This window comes from Hemicordylus capensis, chromosome 2 (assembly GCF_027244095.1).
Source record: "Hemicordylus capensis ecotype Gifberg chromosome 2, rHemCap1.1.pri, whole genome shotgun sequence".
Taxonomy (NCBI): Eukaryota; Metazoa; Chordata; class Lepidosauria; order Squamata; family Cordylidae; genus Hemicordylus; species Hemicordylus capensis.
Genome location: NC_069658.1, coordinates 223,812,096 through 223,837,935, shown reverse-complemented (window position 1 = coordinate 223,837,935; position 25,840 = coordinate 223,812,096). Strand labels below are relative to the sequence as shown.

General features: G+C 46.1%; 1 protein-coding gene across 2 annotated transcripts in view; it reads right to left on the bottom strand.

Annotated features, from left to right (window-relative positions):
• Nucleotides 1–25,840, bottom strand: part of JAK3 (Janus kinase 3) — an 80,325-nt gene that overhangs the window by 40,644 nt on the left and 13,841 nt on the right. Inside the window, exons 2-4 of one of the 2 annotated variants that reach the window (XM_053303579.1) lie at nucleotides 17,231–17,438; nucleotides 6,117–6,240; nucleotides 3,461–3,572 (exon numbers count right to left, since the gene is read on the bottom strand). In XM_053303579.1, the coding sequence (XP_053159554.1) occupies nucleotides 3,461–3,572; nucleotides 6,117–6,240; nucleotides 17,231–17,429 (435 nt within the window). In that variant the 5' untranslated portion in view covers nucleotides 17,430–17,438. Of the gene's footprint in view, nucleotides 1–3,460; nucleotides 3,573–6,116; nucleotides 6,241–17,230; nucleotides 17,508–25,840 lie in introns of those variants that run through there. The other variant, XM_053303580.1, reaches the window with a different exon arrangement.

Genomic DNA, 25,840 nt, shown 5'->3' with positions numbered 1-25,840 from the left:
GTTTGGTTCAAGTCTGAACTGGACTCGAACCAAATTGGGCATGTTCGGTTTGGCCCCTCCCCCCCAACAGACCCCTGGCTCAGCTCGAATTTGAGCCACTTCAAGGGTTCTAATACAGGAAATCTTTTTAAAAACACTCAAAGCATCCAGGGGGTGCTGCTGTGGCCACAGGGGAGGGGATCTCTGGCAGTTCCCCCTCCCCCACTGGCCTCCCCCTGGTCTCAAGTGGCCTGGTTCAGGCCATTTCCTGCCTATTCCAGGCCGTTTTCGGTGGGCCTCTCTGCGCTGTTGGGAGCCATTTTGGAGGCCCCTATGCATGCACACTGGACATCTGCATAACCCTGGTCATGCAGCTGGCCAGGGCGCATGCATGGTGACCTCCAAAATGACCACCGCCAGCACAGAGAGGCCCAGAATGGGATGAAAATGGTCCGGAATGGGCTGGAAATGGCTCAAACTGGCCATTTGAGACCGAGGGGGAGGGGGAAATGCCAGAGAGACCCCCCCGCCACACACAGCAGCAACCCCCTCGATAATTTTTTTCCTATGTTAGAACCCCTGAACTGGCCCTGAGCTGGCTGGGGTGGGGGGAGTCCGACCTCGAGCCAAACCTTGAGCCGAACCGGCTTGAGGTTCAGCCAGTTCGCACATCCCTAAAAACTGTGTTCTTGGGGTGTGTGAGCCTGTTTGGTTCGAGCTGGGCTTGATGTCGTACTGGCTTGGCTCAACAGGTTTTGGGGTAGGACTGGCCTGGCCGTGGCTAGTCTGAGTTCATATCACATATACCCCAGCTGTTATTTTGGCTATCCAAGAAAGCTCTCGCTCTAAGAAAGGATCCATTTTCAGCTGGTTTTAAAGGCTTTACTTAACTTCCAAGCATGCAAATGGTTTATGTTTTCGGAGGCTCAGCTTGCCGAGGTTTGTAGTTCAAAGTCAAGGTTACAGGCATGGTAGATGCTTATTGAAGACTGTGGATGCTGGCTGATACTTCCTTGGGTGAGAAACCTGTGCTTTCACTAACTATGAAAGCTGTTTTCAGAAAACTTCCTATGCATAAGGATGGGAATCTAAATTAAACAAAGGAATTGAGTTGTTTCCTCTGGACTGGCTGAGAGAGGGGGAAAATTCTTCTCGATAATTCAGATAATTCTATGCTTCTGGATAATTCTATGGCATATAGACTAAAAACTGTAAACAACTACATAGACTTGTGCCTAGACCCACATGTCCTCATGACAGAGCAACTGTCTCTGCCTGTTTCGCAAGGCCAACTTCCTGCTCCCAATCGCTGGCATGAATTGACCACTGGCTTCATTTTGTCCCAATGGCTTTGCCTTTAGGGGAGACATCTTGTGGAAGTTTTATTGGTGAGTCGCTAGCATTGTTGTCACCCTTGAGCAGCGATATGGGGTAGAACATTTATTTCTGTCAAATTTTCCATTTCTAAGAATCCATTGTTTCATAAAACACATTAGTAATAATGAATGGATGCCAATGCAAGATGAGGCAAGCTTGACAAATTCAACGTTTTAATTAGTGTAAGTAGTGTTTTTCACAGCTAATGAGATTTGCTATTTAGTATCTGCCAAAGTCTAAATGACAACAAATTTAGTGACATGTCTAAAAGCAGCTGGATTTTGAGATATATCACATTTCACATTCAAAATTGAGAATAATAATAATAATTATTATTATTATTATTAATTGGGTGTCAATAAAATTACAACACATAAACTACAGAAGGCCATACTACTTGGGACAATACAAATACTATGAAGATATCTTTAATTTTTCTTTAGTTATCCTAGACTGTTAGACAGGGCTGGATAATTAAAGTACCAAATCCAGTCAATAACATCTGGTAGACTATGTATAAATAGCATAATAATAATTAACAATAGCAATAACAACAACAACTTTTTATGCCCTTCATGGGTTTAGAGTCTAATTTTGACAACAGAGGAAAGACAACACAGAAAAAGGATTTGTTGGGGTAGGATGGGGTGGGGTAGAGACAATTTTAGAATACTTAGGTCAGCTCCAAAAACAACTTGCTGAATTAATTCTGAGTGGATCAGCCACTCAGTGGTTGTGCCCGGAGTGTCTCATCCTAACAAGCCAGCGGGATGCCGAAAGAGCAATCTGAGCTGCTGGGAACCAGAGGCAGCGGGCGACGCCTCCTTTGAAAGCCTCCCCCGCCCTGAGAATGAGCCGTTTGAGCACCTGCTTTGCATGCGGAAGCTCACAGCCTCAAATTCTAGTTTGTAGAGGAATCCCCACGGTGGGGCCGATGGCTGCAGGTAAACGCAGCAAGCTTCAGGTCGGGCCTTGCCCCACCCAGGTCTTGCAGGGAGGACCCTAAAGGGTGGGGGAAGAAGTAGACATCAATACGCCCACCTGGAAGTGTCCATGGTGGCCCCGCAGGGAGAGGTTGCCTCGCCATCAACAGATGGCGTAGCTTTGGAGGATCAGGAGTGGCCTCACGAGATCAAAAGGCAAGATGTTGTGCGACGTGCCCCAGCTGTCAGGAGCTATTAAGGGATGACTGGCCAGTGATTTGGGGCCAGTCCAGGAGGAGGACTTGGTGTGGAAGGAGCCCTGGGATTCTGACTGAGCCTTGAGGGGTGGCAATACTAGGGCGGAGCTGGTGAATGGAACAAGTCCTGCCTGTAAGCCTTAAAGTGCCCCCGGCTGAAAACTTGGCGGCTGCCTCAACCTCCTTTGGCAGCAGAAGGTGGAGGGCTGTACTGAGAGCCTAACACAACTAAAGCACATCTTTGGTAGTGGCTGCTGGGAAAAGCCCTTTCTCTAACCCCTGCTAACTGGGCAAAGAGTCACCTTTTACCGTGGCGATTCTCTTTATTTAGCAGGGGGAGAGTAACTGGCCCTATTCACCCCCAGCACAGTACTTCCAGTGACTGTTGCTGGTGTGTGTCTTATGTTTCTTTTTAGAATGTGATACCTTTGGGGACAGGGATCCATCTTATTTATTTATTTATTTATTTATTTATTTATTTATTTATTTATTTATTATTTCTCTGTGTAAACCACCCTGAGCCATTTTTGGAAGGGCAGTATATTATTATTATTATTATTATTATTATTATTATTATTATTATTATTATTCCCAAAACTTTGGGGAGATCCTGCTAGCCCAATGGTTCCCAACCTGGGTTCTTCCAGAAGTTGCTGAACTACAACTTCCAGCATCCCCAGCCACAATAAATTGTAGCTGGGAATGCTGGGAAATGTAGTTCAGCAACATCTGGAGGAACCCAGGTTGGGAAGCACTGTGCTAATCAGAGCAGGCAATCCTGGGCTAGCCACACCACCAAACCCAGCAGGCCATGCCGCATTGTGTAGGAAACTCCTGGGAAGAAAAAGACTTTATTACACTGGCAAAGCACAGGCACAATACAAGACTCCTAGAGAAGAACTGCTGGAAAGGGGTCCTACTCACCTGAGCGAAAAGGTAATCAATGGCTGGGAAATCCAGCACAGGGTTTGCTTGTTCATTCATTAGCCCAACACGATAGGATTTTCTGGGTCCAAACCAATCAGGGAAGCAGAACCTGTGAGAAGAAATGGAATCCAGAGCCTGTGGGTGGGAGGTTGTGTCCATTGATGGTGGCAGGTTGGGAACCGATCCATGTACAGGAAGTGTTTCACACCCAGCTTTTAGTTCACCTCTCCTCTGCAATGGAAGGGGTGCGTTCACATAACAGCCCCTGCTAACTGAGCAAAGAGGCACCTTCTAAAAGTGGTGATTCTCTTTATTTAGGAATGAGAGAGCAATTGGTTCTATCCACCCCCAGCACAGCATCCCTCCAGTGGCTGTTGCTAGTGTCTATCTTATGTTTCTTTTTTTGACTGTGAGCACTTTGGGGACAAGGAGCCATTTTAAAAACTTATTTATATCTATGTAAACTGCTTTGGGAACTTTGGTTGAAAAGCGATATATAAGTATTCACCATATTTATATTCGTATTTACCCCAAAGTCCCTGCGAGCTGTCAGGGATCATTTCACACACAATTTGGGTTTTTCATTGAGCATTAGAGTGTAGCCTAATTTATATCTGGGGGTTAAAAAAATTCCACTTTTTGCATACTTTGGGGGGGCAACTTCAAACTTGCAGTAAAGCCTTGCAATAAACTCGCAGTAAACCTGCTGTCTGGGAAAGCTCCAGTAGATGTCACCTACAGGGTTGCATTGTTTGAATTAGTGACAAGCAAGCTGAGAGCTCTTTTTGTATCCCAAAATTATGTTGACTGTCAGGGGGGTTCGCTAATGTCATGGCAGATAATTTTACTGAGGTTTTCCTTTTTTTAGCAACAGGTATTTTATTACTCTGAGCTCTAACATTTCTGTCTTTGTGTATACATGTCTATGTTGTAATGGCCATATGCAATGGCTACACAAATAAACTGACTGACTTAGAAGAGATCTCAGCTTGGAATTTTTCTCCACAACGCTCACGTAGCGTGGAGAAGAAGAGATTCATCTCTACACCTGGAAGTCTGATTTTGACATAGGAAGAAATCTGTGCAATTGTGGCTGCTTCCACAGCAGGGCCCTTTAGTGTTGCTGAGGCTTTGCTTTCCCACAATTATATGGAAGTCCTGCCTTCTCGCACATGTTTCTGCGCACTCAGTAAGATCATCTGGGGAGGTCCCACTCCCAACAGAGGTTTGATGGGTTGGTACACACAAACAGCCCTACTCTGTGGTTGCCTCACTCTGTGGAACTCCCTCCCCCTGCAAATTCATTTGGCACTCTCATGGTTTGCTTTTAGAAGGAGCCAGCGTGGTGTAGTGGTTAGAGTGCTGGACTAGGACCGGGGAGTCCTGAGTTCAAATCCCCATTCAGCCATGATACTAGCTGGGTGACTCTGGGCCAGTCACTTCTCTCTCAGCCTAACCTACTCCACAGGGTTGTTGTGAGGAGAAACTTAAGTATGTAGTACACCGCTCTGGGCTCCTTGGAGGAAGAGCGGGATATAAAATGTGTAAAAAAGGAAAGGAAAGAAAAGCTATAGAATGATTTATATGGGCAGGCATTTGGAGATTTGATGGCTGCCTTGATTGGGCAAGGAGATGATGTGGGAAAGGAGGGGGAGAATCCTTTTGAAATAAAAATATTTTAGCTAGAAGAACCAAAGCTTAGGGGCAGATCACTTGCTTTGCATGCAGCGGGTCCCTATTTCAGTCTCCAGCTCCTCTAACGAAGGCTCAGGTAGCAAGTAATAAGAAAGGCTTCACTCTGCCTGAGTCCCTGGAGAACTGCTGCCAGGCAGAGCAGACACTGCTGGAAGAGATGGACCAAAGGCCTGATTCTGTAAGAGGCAGTTCTGTATGTTACGTCAGTTTAATTAGCACAGGAAGGGGACCGGACTAGAAACTGCTCTATGTGGCAGAATCAGGGATGGGGAACATCCTTATACTGCCTTATACTGAGTCAGACTCTTGGTCCATCTAGCTCAGTTTTGTCTACACTGACCGGCAGTGGCTCTCCAAGGTTTTAGGCAAGAGTGTCTGCCAGCCCTACCTGGACATGCCACCAGGGAGTGAAACTGGGACATTCTGAATGCAAGCATGCAGGTGCTCTTTCCCGAGTGGCCCCATCCCCTAAGGGGAATATCTTACAGTGTTCACATGTAGTCACCCATCCAAATGCAAAACAAGGTAGACCTTGCTTAGCAAATGGCACAATCCATGCTTGGTACCAGAAGACCAGCTCTTCTCCCCAGTAACATAGGAACATAGGAAGCTGCCATATACTGAGTCAGACCATTGGTCTATCTAGCTCAGTATTGTCTTCACAGACTGGCAGCGGCTTCTCCAAGGTTGCAGGCAGGAATCTCTCTCAGCCCTATCTTGGAGAAACCAGGGAGGGAACTTGGCTCCATCTCCTGAGGAGAATATCTTGGAGTGCTCACACATCAGGTCTCCCATTCAGATACAATCAGGGCAGACCCTGCTTAGCTATGGGGACAAGTCATGCTTGCTACCACAAGACCAGCTCTCTCCACACAACATAAGATGTGGCAGGATGGGAGCAAAGATAAAATATTGCTTTATGAGTTAGCACACTGGAGTTTGGAACAACCCACCTTACCTAATTCTGTAGACAACCACTTGGCTGCAGGACTCCTCCACCGTAAATACATGGTTGGGTGGGAACCAGCACTTGAGATCCTCTGTGGCCAGTGCAAAGAGGGAGTGGCAGACAGGAAGGATCCCTGGAAGGAAAAAGAAGGGTTATCCAGGTTAGGCGACTCCAGTGGCTTGCAAAGTTAGAGGCAGAAATGTTGACTTCAGAGCAAACTGGAGATAATCAGCTCACTCGGAGGCAGCTCTTGCATGAGGCAAGATGAGACAGTTGCCTCAGGCAGCGGATTATTGGGGTGCCAGCAGGGTGGCAAGATGCCGGCTGCCACTTACTGCTCTTATGTTTCTGCACATCCAAAGTTCTCATATATGCAAAGTAAGAAATCATAAGGTATTTTCATTTAAAGGCATTCCTAATGAAAATAGGCCTATTGCAAGATAACTGTTTTTGTTGGATTGTCAGTTTTTTGTTGCATCTTTGCCGAGTAAAAATAATGCTCTATTATTTTCATTTTCATTGTCCTTTTCCTTAGAACAATAAAATTTTCTTGTAATACTATGGAGCCTTCTAAGCTTGACATAGGTTAGGGCAGGGATTCCCAACCTCTGGTACTCCAAATGTTGATGAATTACAACTCCCATCATCCCCAGCCACAATAAATGTAGTTGGGAATGATGGGAGTTGTACTTTAATAGCACCTGGTGCAGCAAGGAAGTAATTTGCCTAGTGAGTAAGAGGTTGCCGAGCCAGCGTGGTGTAGTGGCTAGAGTGCTGGACTAGGACTGGGGAGACCCGAGTTCAAATCCTCATTCAGCTATGATACTAGCTGGGTGACTCTGGGTCAGTCACTTCTCTCTCAGCCTAACCTACTTCACAGGGTGGTTGTGAAAGAGAAACTTAAGTATGTAGTGCACTGCTCTGGGCTCCTTGGAGGAAGAGTGGGATATAATATATAATATATAATAATAACAACAACAACAACCCCCAGTGAGGCACTACCTTGGCGTGGTTGTGGGGCTTGCGTCCTCTGAGGAAGGTGAGAGCTATGCCAGAGGTCCAACCATACTGGACAGGTCTCACCAGAGGAGCCAGACAAAGAGTGCCTCTCCCATCAACAATATGGTGAGACGTAACTTTAATAAATCTATACCGGATCGGTCGTCGCCCGGGTCAACAAGGACCGCGCCAGGTGCTGGAGTCCCTGGACATCTGGTGGCAAGTGGGCAACAGGACTCAGGATCTTCAGTTGAGCAACCAGGGCTGAAGACAGCAAAGTTACTGGAAGAAACGTTGCTTAACCGAAAAAAATATACGAGAAATGCCAACAAGGAAATAATGATCTGCTGTTTCAAGTCTAGTACAACTAGAAGAGGTTATTTAAAAAGAATGTACCAAATTTGGAAAGAGAAGCATCCAGATACAGAAATAACAGAACAAAGGCTAACAGACCAGAGAAGATACATAATAAGAAATAAAGTACTCACAGGAATTGAGCTGGAAGAACTGCAAAGAGCAACACAGGCTCAAGATATGGAAGAAGAATTACCACCAACTGAAGAAGTTGCTCAGGCGCAGGTGGAGGAGGTGTTGGAAATAGAGGATGCCACTGTTGCTGAACTGTTTCAAAATCAAAACCAGGCAACCTCCCCTTTGTCTTCACCTCAAAAACCCAAATGCCATTTAACAGAAAAGCAACAAGAACTAAAGCAAAAAATAACTGAGCACATGAACCAAACAACCACCAGGGTTCGACTCCCAGCTCTAAAAACAGTTGCCAAAAAACAACTTGCTCAGGCATTAAAAGATGTCAATGCTGCACTTGCAGAAATAACAACCAAGAATGTGCAAGAAACAAACCAACTAATGTACAGTGCAGCAACAATAACACCACCAGAGCTCAGATGTAAGATCAGTGGACCTGTAAAAAAAAAAAAAAGCAGTACATCACCTACAGGTGAAATTCGGAAAATTAGACTATCGTGCAAAAGTCCATTAATTTCAGTAATGCAAATTAAAAGGTGAAACTGATATATGAGACAGACGCATTACATGCAAAGCGAGATAAATCAAGCCTTAATTTGTTATAATTGTGATGATCATGGCGTACAGCTCATGAAAACCCCAAATCCACAATCCCAGAAAATTAGAATATTACATGGAACCAAGAAGACAAGGATTGAAGAATAGAACAATATCAGACCTCTGAAAAGTATACAGTGTACTGTGCTTGATTGGCCAGCAAACACGCCTGACCTGACCCCATAGAGAATCTATGGGGCATTGCCAAGAGAAGGATGAGAGACATGAGACCAAACAATGCAGAAGAGCTGAAGGCCGCTAATGAAGCATCCTGGTCTTCCATAACACCTCATCAGTGCCATAGGCTGATAGCATCCATGCCATGGCGCATTGAGGCAGTAATTGCTGCAAAAGGGGCCCAAACCAAGTACTGAATACATATGCATGCTTATACTTTTCAGAGGTCCGATATTGTTCTATTCTACAATCCTTGTCTTCTTGGTTCCATGTAATATTCTAATTTTCTGGGATTGTGGATTTGGGGTTTTCATGAGCTGTACGCCATGATCATCACAATTATAACAAATTAAGGCTTGACTTATCTCGCTTTGCATGTAATGCGTCTGTCTCATATATCAGTTTCACCTTTTAATTTGCATTACTGAAATTAATGGACTTTTGCACGATATTCTAATTTTCCGAGTTTCACCTGTAAATGGAAGATTAGATTAGAAAATAAAATCTCCATGCTTAGATCAGATGCTAGTAAACTGAAAGATATGAAAGACAAGAAGCTGAAGAATGAAAACACCAAACAGTATCTGATCCAAAAATACCACCTAGATTCAAGGAGAATTAGAGATGTCCTGGAAATAATAAAGCAGCAAATAACAGCAGTGTCAAAGAAGATTAGCAGATACGAAGCCAGAATTACACAACACAGGGAGAATCTCCGTCGAATCAGAGACGTTTCTACCAAAGCATAGAAGGAGAAACTGCAAGAAACGTAGAAACACCAAATAAAGAAGAAACAGTGCAGTTCTGGGGGAAATTATGGGACAATCCAATAGATTATAATAAAAAAGCAGGCTGGATGAAAGAGGTCAAAAAATGTAACCAACAAATGCAAGATCTAATAATAACACCAGAATTAATAAGTGAAAGAGCAAAGAAAATTAAAAATTGGACTGTGCCAGGCGACGATGAACTGCATGGCTTTTGGCTTAAACACCTAACAAGCCTTCATAAACAACTATCAAAACAGTTCAATCACATTTTGCAAGGAGGTGATATTGAACAATGGCTAACAACTGGGAAAACTCATCTCATAATGAAAGACCCAGCAAAAGGTGCAGTTCCAAGTAATTATAGACCAATAACCTGCCTTCCAACCATGTTCAAATTATTAACTGGAATAATAGCAGATGAAGTGATGCAGCACTTATTAACTAACAAACAGCTTCCAGTTGAACAGAAAGGAAATTGCCCGAACACCAGAGGCACAAAAGACCAGCTGCTGATTGACAAGATGATTTTAGAAAATTGCAAGAAAAGAAAAACAAATCTAAGTGTTGCATGGATTGACTACAAAAAAGCCTTTGATTCATTGCCTCACACATGGATACTAAAATGTTTAGAAACAACTGGTGCCAGCAAAAACATTCAGATATTTATAAAAAAAGCAATGAGCATGTGGAGTACACAGTTAACAATCAATGGCGAGACACTTGGAGAGGTTAGCATTCGAAGAGGCATTTTCCAAGGGGACTCACTATCCCCTCTGTTGTTTGTAATCGCCATGACCCCACTTTCACAAATACTAAACAAAACAGGCCTCGGATACCAAACATCTAAAACATCAAGTAAAATCAACCATCTGCAGTACATGGATGATCTGAAGTTGTATGGAAAGTCCCAGTCAGAAATCGAATCACTGCTAAACACTGTCTGTATATTCAGTAGCGATATAGCAATGGAGTTTGGACTAGACAAGTGTTCTGCATTAATAATGAACAGAGGGAAAATTACAAAAAAGGAAGGAATAGAACTGCCCAATGGAAGCAAGATCAAGAACCTGGAAGAGAAAGAACATTACAAATACTTGGGCATTCTCCAGACTGATAACTTTGCACACACTGAAGTTAAAAGAAAAATTGGAAGTGAATACATCAGGAGAGTTAGAAAAATCCTCAAGTCCAAACTCAATGGCAGGAACACCATACAAGCCATAAACACTTGGGCTACACCTGTTATCAGATACACTGCAGGAATAATAGACTGGACCCAGGCAGCGCTAGAGACGCTAGATCGTAAGACCTGGAAAATCATGACCATCAATTATGCTCTGCACCCCCGCAGTGATGTAAGACCTGGCAATGGCTTAAGAATGGCAACTTGAAGAAAGAAACAGAGAGGTTAATACTGGCTGCACAAGAACAGGCACTAAGAACAAATGCAATAAGAGCCAAAGTCGAAAAATCCACAACAAACAGCAAGTGCCGCCTTTGTAAAGAAGCAGATGAAACAGTGGACCACCTAATCAGCTGTTGTAAAAAGATCACACAGACTGACTACAAACAAAGGCATGACAAGGTAGCAGGGATGATACACTGGAACATCTGCAAAAAAAAAAAAAAAAATACAAGCTACCTGTAGCCAAAAATTGGTGGGACCATAAAATTGAAAAAGTGGTCAAAAATGCATATGTAAAAATATTATGGGACTTCCGACTACAAACAGACAAACATCTGCCACACAATACACCAGATATAACTGTAGTCGAGAAGAAAGAAAAACAAGTGAAAATAATCAACATAGCAATACCAGGGGATAGCAGAATAGAAGAAAAAGAAATAGAAAAAAATCACCAAATACAAAGTTCTACAAACTGAAATTGAAAGGCTGTGGCAGAAAAAGACCAAAATAATCCCAGTGGAAATTGGCGCCCTGGGTGCAGTTCCAAAAGACCTTGAAGAGCACCTCAACACCATAGGGGCCACAGAAATCACCACCAGCCATTTACAAAAAGCAGCTTTACTGGGAACAGCCTATATTCTGCGACGATATCTATAACAACAGCATCAACATTGACAATAAAATTCTGGCATCCCAGGTCCTTGGGAAGGACTCGATGTCTGGATAAAACAAACCAGTCAATAACACCTGTCCGACTGTGTAAACAAGAAATAATAAAAAAATCCCCGCTGGTATGTTTCCCAGACTATGGGAAACACCTATATCGGGCAGCAGCGATATAGGAAGGTGCTGAAAGGCATCATCTCATACTGTGCAGGAGATGGCAATGGCAAACCCTTCCTGTATTCTACCAAAGACAACCACAGGGCTCTGTGGTTGCAAGGAGTCTACACTGACTTGACGATGCAACTTTACCTTTAACATCTTCAGTACCACATGTTGGGAACCCCTGGTTTAGGGCCTCAGTGTGTCCTAATCTGGCCCTGCCTCTTCCGCACCCTTCACATCCCTTTTGGCACCCACCAGAAGCATGGAGGAAGACAGTATTGGCACCTCATTTCAGGGGCCACAATCCCTTGGGTTGCCCCTGAGCTCCCCCCCCTCCCACAGCAGTGTATTCCTCTTTGCAAGGTTAAGTTGGGTGGGGCCAATGGAGCAGAGAATGGGGCCGAGTCGCCCTCTGATCTTTGTGAGCTTCAAGCCACACCCCTGGGTAGGCGGAGCTTGATATGCACAACTCATACGTCTGTGCTCCTTGCACATGCCATTTCTTCAACCTTCCTGACAGGCATTACAGCTGCCTAATCCTTTGCGAGGGAGATTTCAGGTTGGTTTCTGTGTTAGGGAGGTTCATTTTTGGACTGTTTGTACCACCACCACCACCACCACCACTAGCCTGACTTGACCTGTGCTTCAGGGGGCCCAGGAAAGAGACAGTGCTTATCACTGCAGCCAAGACCTCCTAGCGAGACTAGACTAAAGTGGTGGTTCTTTTTATTTAGCAAAGGGAGAGCACCTGGCCCTATCCACCACCAGCATGGCATTCCTCCAGTGACTGTTGCTGGTGTCTATCTTACGTTCCTTTTTAGATTGTGAACCCTTTAGGGACAGAGGGCCATCTTATTTATTATTTCTCTATGTAAACTGCTTTGGAAACTTTTTCAGAAAAGCAGTATATAAATAGATGTAGTAGGAAAGTAGTAGCTGACAGCTGATCCCCTAACAGCTGATCTCCTAGGAAAGTAGTAGCTAACAGCTGATCCCCATTTTAGGGCAGCCTGGTCTGGACATCCCAGTATTTTTAACTAGCTTCCCCTATGAAACTTTGGCCATCCTAAAGATCTAACCGCGCTGAGCCATTTTTGGAAGGGCGGTATAGAAATCAAATAAACAAACAAACAAACAAACAAGTAGCCAGAGTTTACTTCTCTCTACCACACACTCCAACTGAACTCCTGGACTGTGGTTCTCAGTCATCCCTCTTGGAAATCTCTAGAACCAACAGGCCAAAATCCCTAGGGTAAACATTCAGCTTCCAGCCTCAGGGAAACACGCCATTTAGGCTAACATGGAAACCAATTGCTCTCAGCCAGAAGCTTCAACCGGTAACCATTAACTTCTAAGCCCCACTCATGCACACTCCCTTCTAGAAGCATCTTTCCCTCCCTATAAGAGGAACAAGCCCAAAGGCCCACTTTCTGCAGACTTGGCCACCCTGCTTCTTCCAATCATCAACTCCCGCTCCACTTCCGCATCCTTCTCCTTTACATCAGACAGATTGTAAAGGGAGTTTTCTCTGTCCTCCACTTCTGGGGAAACTCACACCCCCCCACACACAAACACACTTCCTCATGGATGGATGTGTGTGCATGTACGTGCTGCTCGCAGCTTGCTAGGCTAGGCTGGAAGGTTTTGTTGGGTCTAAAAGGCTCTTGTGTAGGGAGCCCCACCCCACCAGGGCAGAAGCCCCAAGAAAGCAGCCTCTAGTGGAATCCAGCAGCCAGGGACATCCATTGGGTGTCCCTCCTCCAAAACTTACCCCGGCTTTTTGTAGTCTTGTTCTTTGTTACCAGTGCCTAGCAATCTCAAACTCCAATCAACCCTCCTTGGGGGCGGCTTCTAACAATGCTGGGAGCTGCTTCCTCTTCCTCAGCAACCACCTAACTCTAGCACAAGCTCAGCCTAGTCATGCCTTGCACCGGAGAGTGGGCATCCACTCTCCTCCACAAGCAAGGAAGCAGTTTCTCCTCTAGTCATTTTCCCTCACTTACTCCCATTTAACCCTTTCCTCCCCCTCCTTTCATTTCACGCTTCACCAGTTCTTTGGAGTGGGCCATCCTTCTACCTTTGAACACATTTGGATCTTTTCCTCTTGCCTCTCTTGCTTCTTTCCTGGTCTCCTGGACCAATCCTTCCTTCTCTCATCACCCCAACTTCCCTGAGTGCCTTTTGTTGCTTTCCTTGTTCTCTTTCTGGTTCTTTTAACCAATCTGTGCTCTCTTCTGTCCCTGAACTTAGTTGAGTTTGTCTCTTGCTCTTTCCCACCTTTCTGCTGGATCTTTTGGCCCAACTCTTCCCTCTATCTTTTCCCAAACTCACTCAGGTCTGTCCTGTCCTTCTTTCTGCTCCTTCTCTGGGCCTCTCCACCAAGTCTGCCTTCTCCTTGATTCTGCTTGGATTGTACCTGGCTTAATCTGTCTCTGTCCACCTGCTCTTCCTACCAACCCCAATGTGTGTTCTGGACCCAAACCAGGGGTGGAGCCACCATTGTGCGAATGGGTTCAAAGAACCTGGGCTGCCAATGAAAAAGGCTGCCGAAGCCCACGGGGAGCATGGCTTAGGCTCTAGAATAGCCTTGAGCGAATTCTCCCCCACTCACACCCAGGCTCTGGAGAACCCTGAGTGAGCTTTCCCACGTTCATTTCAGGCAGCACTTGCTGTCTGACAGCATTTATTTCTGTTTGTCTCCCTTGATGGAGGGAGAGAAAGGGAAATAAAGGCTGAAATGGATGGAGGGAGAGCTCACTCGGGGCTCTCCAGAGCCCAAGCCACACCCCTGTGCATGTGATGTTACGAGCACAGGATGTTACTAAAGGGGCTGCCGGGCAGGGCCAGACACAGGTTGCCGTTCGGCTGGCTCTGCACCTGACCCAAACTCTTGTCAACCCTGTAGTCAGGCATTGGCCAGGACAGAGCCAGCCCTTCCCAAACTTTCATCTGGTCCAAGCCCTCTCAAAGGCTTTTATGCCCCCCCCCCCACTTGACCTGACCCACTGCAGCAGGCTCCAACTTGCATTTTTCCTCCAATCTATTGCCTAAGGCAGGGTCTTGTTAATGTTTATCTTCCTTGCTGATGGAGATGATTGATCTCCATCTATACATATAATTCTCTAAGGCGTACCTGTGGCTAATCCCATACGTGGCAGCTCTTGTGAGAGTTCACGAGCAGAAGCACTGTGGTGATAAGGCAGTGGGGACTCCAGATGCAGATAGGGAGGAGGAGCCTGTGGCACCATGGTGATTGGCAGTGGGGATTACATATGCAGTTAGAGAGGAGGAGCCTTTGATGGTTAAGGTCAGTTGGAATGCAACTGTTACTGGTTGGAAGATGTTCTTGATTGTAGAGAGGTTGAGGAATCAATATATATATAAGGAGGGTGGGCAGGGGTCTGTGAAGAGGGATCGTGAGGGAGGAAAGAGCCCCTTCAGGAAAAGAAGACTGCCATTGTGTGAATTAGATGAGGAAAGAAGATGAACAAGATCTGTTCACTCAGGAAGGGAGTGAGAGAGAAAGAGAAAGAAAGGAAAAAAGAAGGGAGAGGAATAAAGATAGAGGGGAAGAGTGAGTGGAGGAGAGAGAAAGAGAGAAAAAGAAGGGAGGGGAAGAGAGAAAGAAAGAAGGGCAAGGGACGGGCCACAGGCCTGTCAGTGGCCTGAGGGGAACAAGTGGCCATGGCAGGGCCTCTTGGCAGCAAGGAAGGGCCCAGTCAACCACTGCTGCTTTTGGGGGCTACCAAGGCCATTGGCGGAGGGAGGCAGGCAAGCAGGCAAGGCCCAGGCCTGTCAGCGACCTGAGGGGAATGAGTGGCCATGGCAGTGGCGGCAGCAAGGAAGAGCCCGGTCAGCTACTGTTGCTGCTGCTTCTGTGGGGAGGAGCAGGGGCAGGGCTTGGGTGAGTTGGTCTCTGGGGATAGAGGGCTGCAGCTTGGCCAATAGGTGCCACAATGCTGCAGCTGTGAATAAGAAGGGGGAGCGGGGTGGAAGCAACGGGATAGAGGAGGAGCAGGAGTGCGGCTCAGGTGAGGGTGGAGAGAGCTCTGAGGTGAGGGGGGCTGTGGCCGGGGGGTGAGGGGAGCAATCAAGGACTAGCGTGCAGATGCTCTGTGCGGCTTAAGCTAGTTCTTATTGAAGAGCAACTGAGGTGAGAGACAGACTGTGAAAAGAGAGGGCATTCCAGCAAACCTTGGTGGGTGGGGGTGTGGTCAGGCTTTTGTGTGACATTTCAGCTTCCTGTGGACGTATAGGGTGCAGAGAAGCCTCCCTTTGCCCCAGGATGCAAAATGTTTTTACAGGGCTAGCTAAGCTCCAGCTTGACACTGTTGTTCCCCCCCCACCCGCTCTGGGCCCAGCAGCCTCGGTCCACTTCCTGGTTTGTGGGGGCTCAGTGGAAATTCTTACCGAGGTGCTTACAGATCAGGGGCCTGGTTACTCTTCCTTATGAGGCAAGGCTACAGCATCTGGAGCTTTTTAGTATGGAAAAGAGGCTACTATGGGGAGACATGATCGAGGTGTATAAAATTATGCTTGGAGTAGAGGAAGTGAACAGAGAGAAATTTTTCTCCCTCTCTCATGACACTAGAATCAGGGGTCACCCCATGAAACTGAAGACTGGGAAATGTAGGACCGAAAAATGAAGTATTTTTTCCACACAGTGCAGTTAACCTATGGAATTCTCTACCATGGGATGTGGTGATGGCCATAAGATGGGGTGGCTTTAAAAGGGGCTTAGTCAAATTGGAGAACAAGTCTATCAATGGCTACTAGTCTGGTGGCTATAGGCCACCTCCAGTCTCAGAGTCAAGATGCCTAATACCAATTGCAGTAGGGGAGCAACAGCAGGAGAGAGGGCCTGCCCTCAGCTCTTGCCTGTGAGCTTCCCAGAGGCATCTGGTGGGCTACTGTGTGAGACAGGATGCTGGACTAGTTAGGCCTTTGGCCTGATCCAGCTGGGCTGTTTTTATGTTCTTATGCTACAGGCCTGTTTCTAGCTGTCTAGCTGTCCCTGCAGTCTCTTTGGATCTCTGAGGTGTTGTCTGTCCCTCATTTCTATCTCCCCTGCCATCTCTTCCTTGCTTCCCCTTTCCCCACTCTGTAGCATGCTATTTCAAACAGCCATTTAAATAGGAACATAGGAAGCTGCTATATACTGAGTCAGACCATAAGTCCATCTAGCTCAGTACTGTCGACACAGACTGGCAGTGGCTTCTTCAAGGTTGCAAGCAGGAATCTCTCTCAGCCCTGTCTTTGAGTTGCCAGGGAAGGAATCTGGAACCTTCTGCATGCAAACATGTGGCTGCCCTTCCCAGAGTGGCCTCATCCCCTGAGGGGAATATCTTACAATGCTCACTCATCTCCCATTCAAATGCCAGGACAGACTCTGCTTAGTAAAAGGGACAATTCATGTTTGCTACCACTAGACCAGCATTCCTCCTTTCAATAGCCCATGTAACTTCAAGCAGAGGTTAAGTAATAGTGCCCAGACACGTTTTTCATCTTGGGTGTTCTGTATCACATGGAAATGCCCTGCATATGATTCAAGGCTCGCTCTGTATACCATAAAATATATTTCTATTAAGATTTTTATTTTAAGACTGTGGGTATCATTTTCCTGCGAAACTGCCTGGTTTATTACCATGCCTACAAGATCCCAAAGGGGGCTCAGTAGCACGTCCTTGTAACAGTTGGTTCATCAATTATGGTTAGGAGGCACTCTCTTGATAGCTGGGAATGTATCTTTGTGTTTTGGAATGAGACACCCATCAGTGTTTGGAGAAAATGACTCTCCACCCACCGCAACTGAGGGAAGGGAATTGTGTCTGAGTGCGAGAGAGGAATGTTAAACTTACCACATGCTTTGGCAGCAGCAACACATAGTTCCTCTGCTGTGTACTCTCCATACATGAAGGTCAGGCTGCTAACTGAATCTGGGGCCAAGTGGACGTTTGGCTGGTGGTAAAGATGTACCCGGAGGACACCTGCATTGTTGGAGGAAAGACTGCTGGTTCTACTGACAATCAAGGGGGTGTCTTCACCTATGGGAGGCATCACTCAAGCCTGTAGGGACATAATTATTTATTTTATTTTATTTTATTTTATTTTATTTATTTAATCACATTTATATACCACCCAAACTTTCGTCTCTGGGCAGTTAACATAAAAGAATTAAAAGACATATAAGAAGTTAAAACAATTCAACAATTTAAAATCAATCACAAAATTAAAACCAACAAATTTTAAAAGGCTGAGAAAGCTTGGTTAAAAAGATGGGTTTTCCAGATGTTTTTAAAAAATTGCATAGAATTTTATTTATGTAGAATATATATTATATTAGCAATTGTGGTAAAGTGTTTGCACAGCCAATATAAAGCTGAAAATGCCCCATTCAACCCAATTGCTGCAACGCATCTGTCAGGGATGCTATAGCCGTTTCATGCATTGCGAAGAAGGTTGGACTAGAAGACCTCCAAGGTCCCTTCCAATTCTCAGATTCTGTGATTTGATGTTTAGCCAGAAGGAAAGAAGACTAATGGGGGATAGGAGGGCTGTCTGCTACCAACACAGCAGACACTTCAGGTATTTAGAGGACTGTCTGTTGTGTTGGTAGCAGGAAAAATGGAGGGCACACATAGGCCTAAAAACACAGCTGCCCTTTATTGTTACACTCAGGATCTGCAGAAGCTCCACCCAACAGCAACAGATCCCCCAAACTACAGGAGCTGCAGAGGAACAAAACATCTAAACAATACAGTGCCCCCTGTATCGGGGAGTAACATGTTGAGCACAGTGGTCTGTGAATGCACTGCTGAGGGGTGGGCGGCAGTCGGCACCTTCAAGAGCAAATGAATTCGGTGCTTACCTCCGCTCCCGCCGCACCTGAACGCTGTTCGGCGAAGCAGCGCGCTGCCCAGCGGTCCCTGCGGCGGGGAATGGCCTCCACCACTCACTTGGCCACTGGCGGGGAAGCCAGGTGAGTGGTGGAGGCCATTCCCCGCTGCAGGGGCTGCTGGGTGGCACACTGCTTCGCCAAACAGCATTCAGGTGCAGCGGGAGCGGAGGTAAGCACCGAATTCATTTGCTCTTGAAGGTGCCTCCGCCCCCCAGTGGCGCGTTCATGGACCGCCACTGGTTGTGCAGTCAGAAACCTGGCCAGACATGTTGGCCAGTCTCTTCCAACAATACATAACAGCCCCGCCCTTAGCTTAGCTTCATCCAGTGAGGGGGAACCCTTTAAAGTGATGGTCTCTGAAGTCTACTGGTGAGTGCAGAAGGTCCAGGGGACTGTACCTCGGCAACTGCTGCAGGCAAGGAACAAAGATCACTCTCATCCCTTCTGGCTCTGGTAATTCTACAGGGAGTGTGGCAGACACATCAGCACCAGATTGCTTCAAGGAAGATGCCTCAGACAGGTCCATCAGTGCCAACTCACTCTGGGAAGAACGCCTTCTCAATTGATCCATCTGCACATTGGACCTTGTATGGCACAGGGCCAGTGACCTCAATGATCATGGAAGGAACCCACCTTGGTCCAGATCCATAGAGCTCCTTGCAAAAACTTGTCCATGTGTTACAAATGAATGGAGAGTAGGTGCTGACAGAGCATTATCGCCCCAAAAGTAACTCAGCAGGACTGGCTCCTGTTGTTGAGCAAGGAGTAACACGAGCAATCAGAAACCTGGCAAGTCATGTTGGTCAGTCTCTTCCAACAATTCACTCCAGGGCATCCTTCATTGTTTGCACCATCCCTTCAGCCTGGCCATTTCCTTGGGGATGATGAGTTGCAATTGTGACAGCCTGAATAAGGCTGCTGTCCATTAAGTCCTTAAACTCAGCTGATAAGGATGAGGACCCCATTGTCCGCGATGATAGTGACAGGCAATCCATAGAGTGCAAATAAATGGTGCCGTGTTGTATTCCTTGCAGTAGATGTTTGTGAGGGCACTAAGATCACTTCAAGCCATTTTGAATAAGAGTCTATCACAACCAGGAAATTCTTTCCCTGGAATGGTCCTGCAAAGTCAATATGGATTCTCGATCAGGACTTCTAGGTCACTTGCCAAGAAAAGGTAGGTGCCCTTGGTGGGTTATGTTGAGTAGCCTGGCACCGGCTGCACTCACTTACAGTATTTTCAATGTCTGGGTCAATGGTCACCAGACATAACTTCTAGCCAAAGGTTTCATGCAAACAATTCCAGAATGTGCTGCATGTAGTGTGGCTAAAATGATTCAATGGCCTCCTTCTGGAACAACAACATGGTTTCCCCACAAAAGACATCCTTTATGGGCAGACATCTCATGTTGGTGGCTTTTGAATGGCTTAAATTCTTCTGGCAGTTCCTCAACTGGCCAACCCTTCCATACCCAGTTTAAAACACGAGCCAGTTTGGGATCTCAAGTGGTTAATTTTGCAATTTGATCAGCCTGAAGGGGTGGGTCTGGGAGGGCCACCAGCATCAAAACTTCCATTGATGGTGGCACAGCAAATTTTGGAGCTTGAAGTGGCACCTGACTCAGAGCATCAGCATTAGCTATTGTTCTTCCTGACTTGTAGACAAGTGTATAATCATAAGCGTTAAGCAAAAGACTCCAGCGCTGCATACGAGGTGAGAGTACTAAGGGCGTCATTAGAGAAGATTCCCCAAGGAGGCTTGTGATGAGTATGAATTTCAAAGGCACGGCCATAGAGATAGTTGTGGACCTTCTTGACTCCAATAATAGCAAGGGCTTCTCTGTCAATTTGTGCATAGTTCCTTTCAGTGGAACACATAGTCCTAGAGTAGTAAGCAACTGGTATCTCTGTGCCATCTTTACAGTACCTTATTGTCTGGCGAGGCTGTCGGTCCTTACCTCTGAGTGGTGAGAGGGCCCAAGGCGACAGGGACGGGTGGCAGCCAGGGAGAGATGGAGGAAAGACTGCCAGCCAGCAGGGACTCAGCTCCAGTGGAGGAGGAACTGAGCCCTGATAAGACCAAAGGGGAGGCATGGGAGGATAACATCAGCAGTATGCCTCCCGAAGGAAGGGGGTCTGAGCAGGAGGAAGGAGAAGAGCGAGAGGCATTGGCAACAGCAGTAAGGGGTAATCAGTTACACAGGTAATAAAGAGGGGTGTTGGCTCCATAATTGGGGCGGGCGATGCATAGCCTGTGAGGAGGCATATAAGGAGCCGGCCAGGGATGAGAGAGGGGCTGGTGGAGAGTGTCAGGGGCCCCCTGAGAGGGGCAGACACAAGGAAGAAGCAGCCCGGCACAGAGGAGGCACAGGGTGACGCTCAATCCCCTCCCTGTCCCTGCTCTGAGGCCGGTCCCATTAAGCCTAGCAGGGCTGGGTAGAGGAGACAGGGACGTGTAGCTGGACACTTATTTACAGTGCACTTATAACCTCCACACACCCTCACTTTCCCATTACGTTTCAGTACTGGCACCATTGGTATAGCCTACTGGGTCTCTGGGATTGGTTCAGGAACCCCTTGTTTGATACATTTTTCAAGCTCTTACTTAATTTTTTTCCACATATCACACAAGGCACATTTCTGGCTTTCATGTGAATTAGTGCAACAGATGGATTCAAGTGGAATGACAATGGATATGTCATCTCCCAGTTCCTCACAAAACACCTTGGGAAATCTGTTAATCACTTCTGTTTGCTGACCAGTAATAATGATGTGAATTTCTTGAACACTGATTCCTAGTGGTGAGAACCAGTTCCTCCCTAAGATATTTTTGCATTCCTCTTTTGCAACAATGAGTGGAAGCTTCCCTTGGTAGAAGCCATACTGCACATCCACATTGAAGCTTCCAGCAAGATCAACCATGTGTTCGTTGTAATCATGGTGAATACATGATGGACTCAATAACTTGGGAGGAGGCTCCTGTGAAAAGATGCGATGGAAGGTATTCTTGTTGATTATAGATACACCAGATCCAGAGTCGACTTCCATCTTGCATTTATGACCATTAATGAATGCTGTCGCAAACACTGCCGCATCTTGAGGCTCTTTGTCACAGACATTTTTAACATGATACTGCTTCTGGGCTTCACTCTCAAGTTCATGAGAAGTTAGGTGGTGTGACTCCTTGTTACAATTCTTTGGTTTCTTACTGATGGACTTTGAATAACACACTCGCTCAAGGTGGCCCTTCCCTTCTTCTTACAAAACCTGCATTCTACATCCTTGAATCTGCACACAGAGCACTGATGTAACCCTCCACAGCCTGAGCAGGGATTGCTATGTCTGGACCTATCTGCAGAAATTGTGGAAGGTGCATTTCCTGTGTTCTGCTGACCCTGTTGCCCAGAATTTCCAGCCTGCTTGTTATAGATAGTATGTACATTAGTTGCTATCTCATGATTTCTGTGAGTTGTAGTGATGCAGTTTCACTGGCTAATGCCTTTTCTTGAGCCACTGCAAATGTCAAATTTGGCTTAGACAGGAGCCTTTGTTGAAGTGCTTCATCATAAATCTGCCACACAAGGTGATCCATCAGCTTATCTTTTAAGAAGTTCCCAAATTTGCAATGTTGAAAGAAATTATGCAGCTCTGTGATATAAGCAGCAGTGCCTTATCCAGGCTGTTGAATTCGTCTGTGAAATTTAAACCTTTGTACAATTTCTGATGAGAAATGAGCCTTCAGTAATTCCACAAGTTCATCAGACGTTTTAGACTTTGGTGAAGCAGGAGCAGTGAGTGCTCTTATTATGGCAAATGTCTGAGCCACACAGACAGTCAAAAGGTCAGCTTGCTTTTGTTCAGGGCTAACTATTTTGTTTGCTTCAAGATAAAAGGAAAGCCACTCTGCATATGAATCTCAAGAAGCAGCTTGACTAATATCAACCTCTTCAATGTGCCCAAGAGCGGCTATTTTAGTATAGGAGCTGCTCAGATTTTCAATTTGGGCCTTTTACAGACTGCTTCCTACTAGCACTTGAGCACAAATCCACACTTCCTGCTTATCTCCAGCTCTCAGCAGAGGTGGATTAAGCCTTTTGCAGCCCGCCCTAGGTGGCCAAGGATCTTCTGCCCTCTCTATGGCGGATTAACATAGTAGCAAATGTAGCATTTGCTACGGGCCCCTTGTTTTCAAGGGCCCCGCATGCCTGGCTTCCAATAAATATCCCTTTCCTGCTAAATGTGCCTTTTAAGAGAAGGCCCAGCACAGCATCTGTCCAGTGGCTGTTGCTGGTGCCTACCACATTTTTCTTTTTAGATTGTGAGCCCTTTGGAGACCGAGAATCATCTAGCCACTCTTTATTTTTCTATGTAAACCACTTTGAGAATTTTGATTGGAAAACGGTATATAAATGTTCACTGTTGTAGTAAGTGTGAGTTTGTGGCTTGGTCTCCCATACTCCAAAATATAGCAAATGAAAAAAGTGAATTACTTTACTATGCAAGTAAATAATTTATGTTTTGATATTTATGTGCATTTAAAAAAAATTTATGGCCCCTTTATGCTACAGGCCCCGCACTAGCTTAATCCGGCCCCGACTGCCGCAGCGAGGAGGGTAGGGATGGTGAGGAGGAAGGAAGTCCCCCCGTGTTTCCTATAAACAATGTCGCAGCAGTGGGATGGGAGTAGTGCCAACGATTTGTGGCTGCTGCAGGGTGTGAGGGACGAAGGGAAAGTCCCCCCTGCCCATTTACATTAAAACACTGCTGCCTGCACTGCGGAATCGGGCTGCAGTGGCTGCAGCGGGGAGGGTTGTGTACGTTGGGGGAGGAAGTGCCCCGTTTACCTTAAAGCAGTGTTGTCCGTCTGCTTCCTGCCGGGGCATGTGGAGCAACAGCGAGGGAGAGCTCCTTCCAGCTGGGGGCGTGCACTCATTTGGGAGGGAGGAGGGGAGCTGGAAGGAGCTCTCCCTCGCTGTTGCTCCACATGCCCCGGCAGGCAGCAGACGGACAACGCTGCTTTAAGGTAAATGGGGGCCTTCCTCCCCCAACGTACACAACACTCTCTGCTGCAGCTATCACTGCCCGATTCTGCTGCGCAGGCAGCGGCGTTTTAATGTAAAAGGGCAGGTGGGACTTTCCCTTTGTTCCCCCACTTCCTGCAGCCGCCGCAAATTGCTGGCACTGCCTCTTAATCTGCCGCTGCGGCAGCGTTTAGAAGAAAAATTGGGGGACTTCCTTCCTCCTCACCACCCCTACCCTCCTTGCTGTGGTGGTGGCGGCGGCGACAAAAGACTCAATCTCTCGCTGCTGCCACACAGCAGTAGTTTTAAAAGTTAGGGATTTTTCTTTTCTTTTAAGATAAAATATTCCCCCACACCAAGATTTGTGCCACTCCTCCTGGATTTGCCACCGTAGGCAATTGCCTCTATTGCCGCTGTGGTAATCCGCCTATGGCTCTCAGCAGATCCCATCCTTGTCGCCAAAAGTGCTGTGTTGGTAGCAGGAAAAATGGAGGGAACATACAGTCCTAAAAACACAACTGTTCTTTGTTGTTGGGAGCTGCAGAAGTTCCACCCAACAGCTGCATCCCCCCAAAACTACAGGACCCGCAGAGGATCAAAAAGCACAACTAAAGGACACAATGCCCCCTTGCATACATAACACTGTCATCCAGAAAGAGGAGTGGACTTGTTCTCTGTTGCTCCTGTGGGCAGGAATAGACCCAATGGGTTGAAACTACAAGGAAGCAGATTCGTGCCAGACATGGAGAGGGATATCTTCAAGAGCTGCTGGAAAGTGGAACAGTCTGCCTCATGCATTGGTGGGCTCTCCTTCACCGGCAAATGTTGGACAGATTTTGGACAGCTATCTGAAAGGAATGCTGCAGCACAGATTTGGGCAAACCTGGCCCTCCAGCTGTTGTTGAACGACCTCATATTGTCACCCATAATGATTCTGTGGAGGACTCCAGCCCTCCTAGGTTTTCTACCTTGTTAGATTCTATCCCTTCTTGAATATACAGTGCCACTCCACCCCCCATTCTGCCCCTCCCTGTCATTTCTGTAGAATTTGTATCTAGGAATAACGGTGCCCCATTGGTTCTCAACATTTTGCCAGGTTTTAGGGTTGAGCGTTTTTTAAATCTGAAATGTTTTGTATTTTAAAAAACAGCACTGGGGCAAAACTAGTGGGTGGGGGTGGTAGTGCCCAGGGGTGGAAGCTACCACCCAAATTTCAGAGGAATTGGGCAGAGGGCTGATTTTTTGTGAATTTTTGAAGTTTAAGATTTTCCCCTTAGGGAATAATGGAGGTTTCAGCAAAATTATAGCTTCACGTCAGGGGAGGGGGAGGGGTGACAGAGCAGAGTAGGGTAGGTGGCAGTGCTCAGTGGGGGCAAGGAAGCTACCACAATTTTTTCAAAGGAATTGGGCAAAGAGCGGATTTTTGATGATTTTTTTGAAGTTCATGAATCTTTAAGGTTTTTCCCCCATGGGGAATAATGGAGGTTTCAGTAGCCACATAACTCCAGCTGGGAGGCACTGGGGTGGCCCGGGGCAAGTGGTGGTGTAGTGCACATAGGGTGCCAACCACCCCGATACCCACAAGCCCATACGGTACAGGGTTTGGTTGTTTCTGAGCTGGTCTGTATGTAGATTCTCTGGTAGCATATGAGAGAGGATTCATGGTTGTCATTGAAAAACCAGGGCTGAAGACAGCAAAGTTACTGGAAGAAACATCGCTTAACCGAAAAAAAAAAAAAATGAAAAATGCCAACAAGGAAATAATGATCTGCTATTACAAGTCTAATCCAACTAGAAGAGGTTATTTAAAAAGAATTTACCAAATTTGGAAAGAGAAGCATCCAGATACAGAAATAACAGAACAAAGGCTAGCAGACCAGAGAAGATACATAATAAGAAATAAAGTATTCACAGGAGTTGAGCTGGAAGAACTGGAAAGAGCAACACAGGCTCAAGATATGGAAGAAGAATTACCACCAATTGAAGAAGTTGTTCAGGCGCAGATGGAGGAGGTGTTGGAAATCGAGGATGCCACTGTTACTGAACTGTTTCAAAATCAAAACCAAGCAACCACCCCTTTGCCTTCACCTCAAAAACCCAAATGCCGTTTAACAGAAAAGCAACAAGAACTAAAGCAAAAAATAACTGAGCACATGAACCAAACAACCACCAGGGTTCGACTTCCAGCTCTAAAAACAGTTGCCAAAAAACAACTTGCTCAGGCATTAAAAGATGTCAGTGCTGCACTTGCAGAGATAACAACCAAGAATTTGCAAGAAACAAACCAACTAATGTACAGTTCAGCAACAATAACAACACAAGAGCTCGGATATAAGATCAGTGGACCTGTAAAAAAAGAAAGCAGTACATCACCTAAATGGAAGATTAGATTAGAAAATAAAATCTCCAGGCTTAGATCAGATGCTAGTAAATTGAAAGATATGAAAGACAAGAAGCTGAAGAATGAAAACACCAAACAGTATCTGATCCAAATATACCACCTAGATTCACGGAAAATTAGAGAAGTCCTGGAAATAATAAAGCAGCAA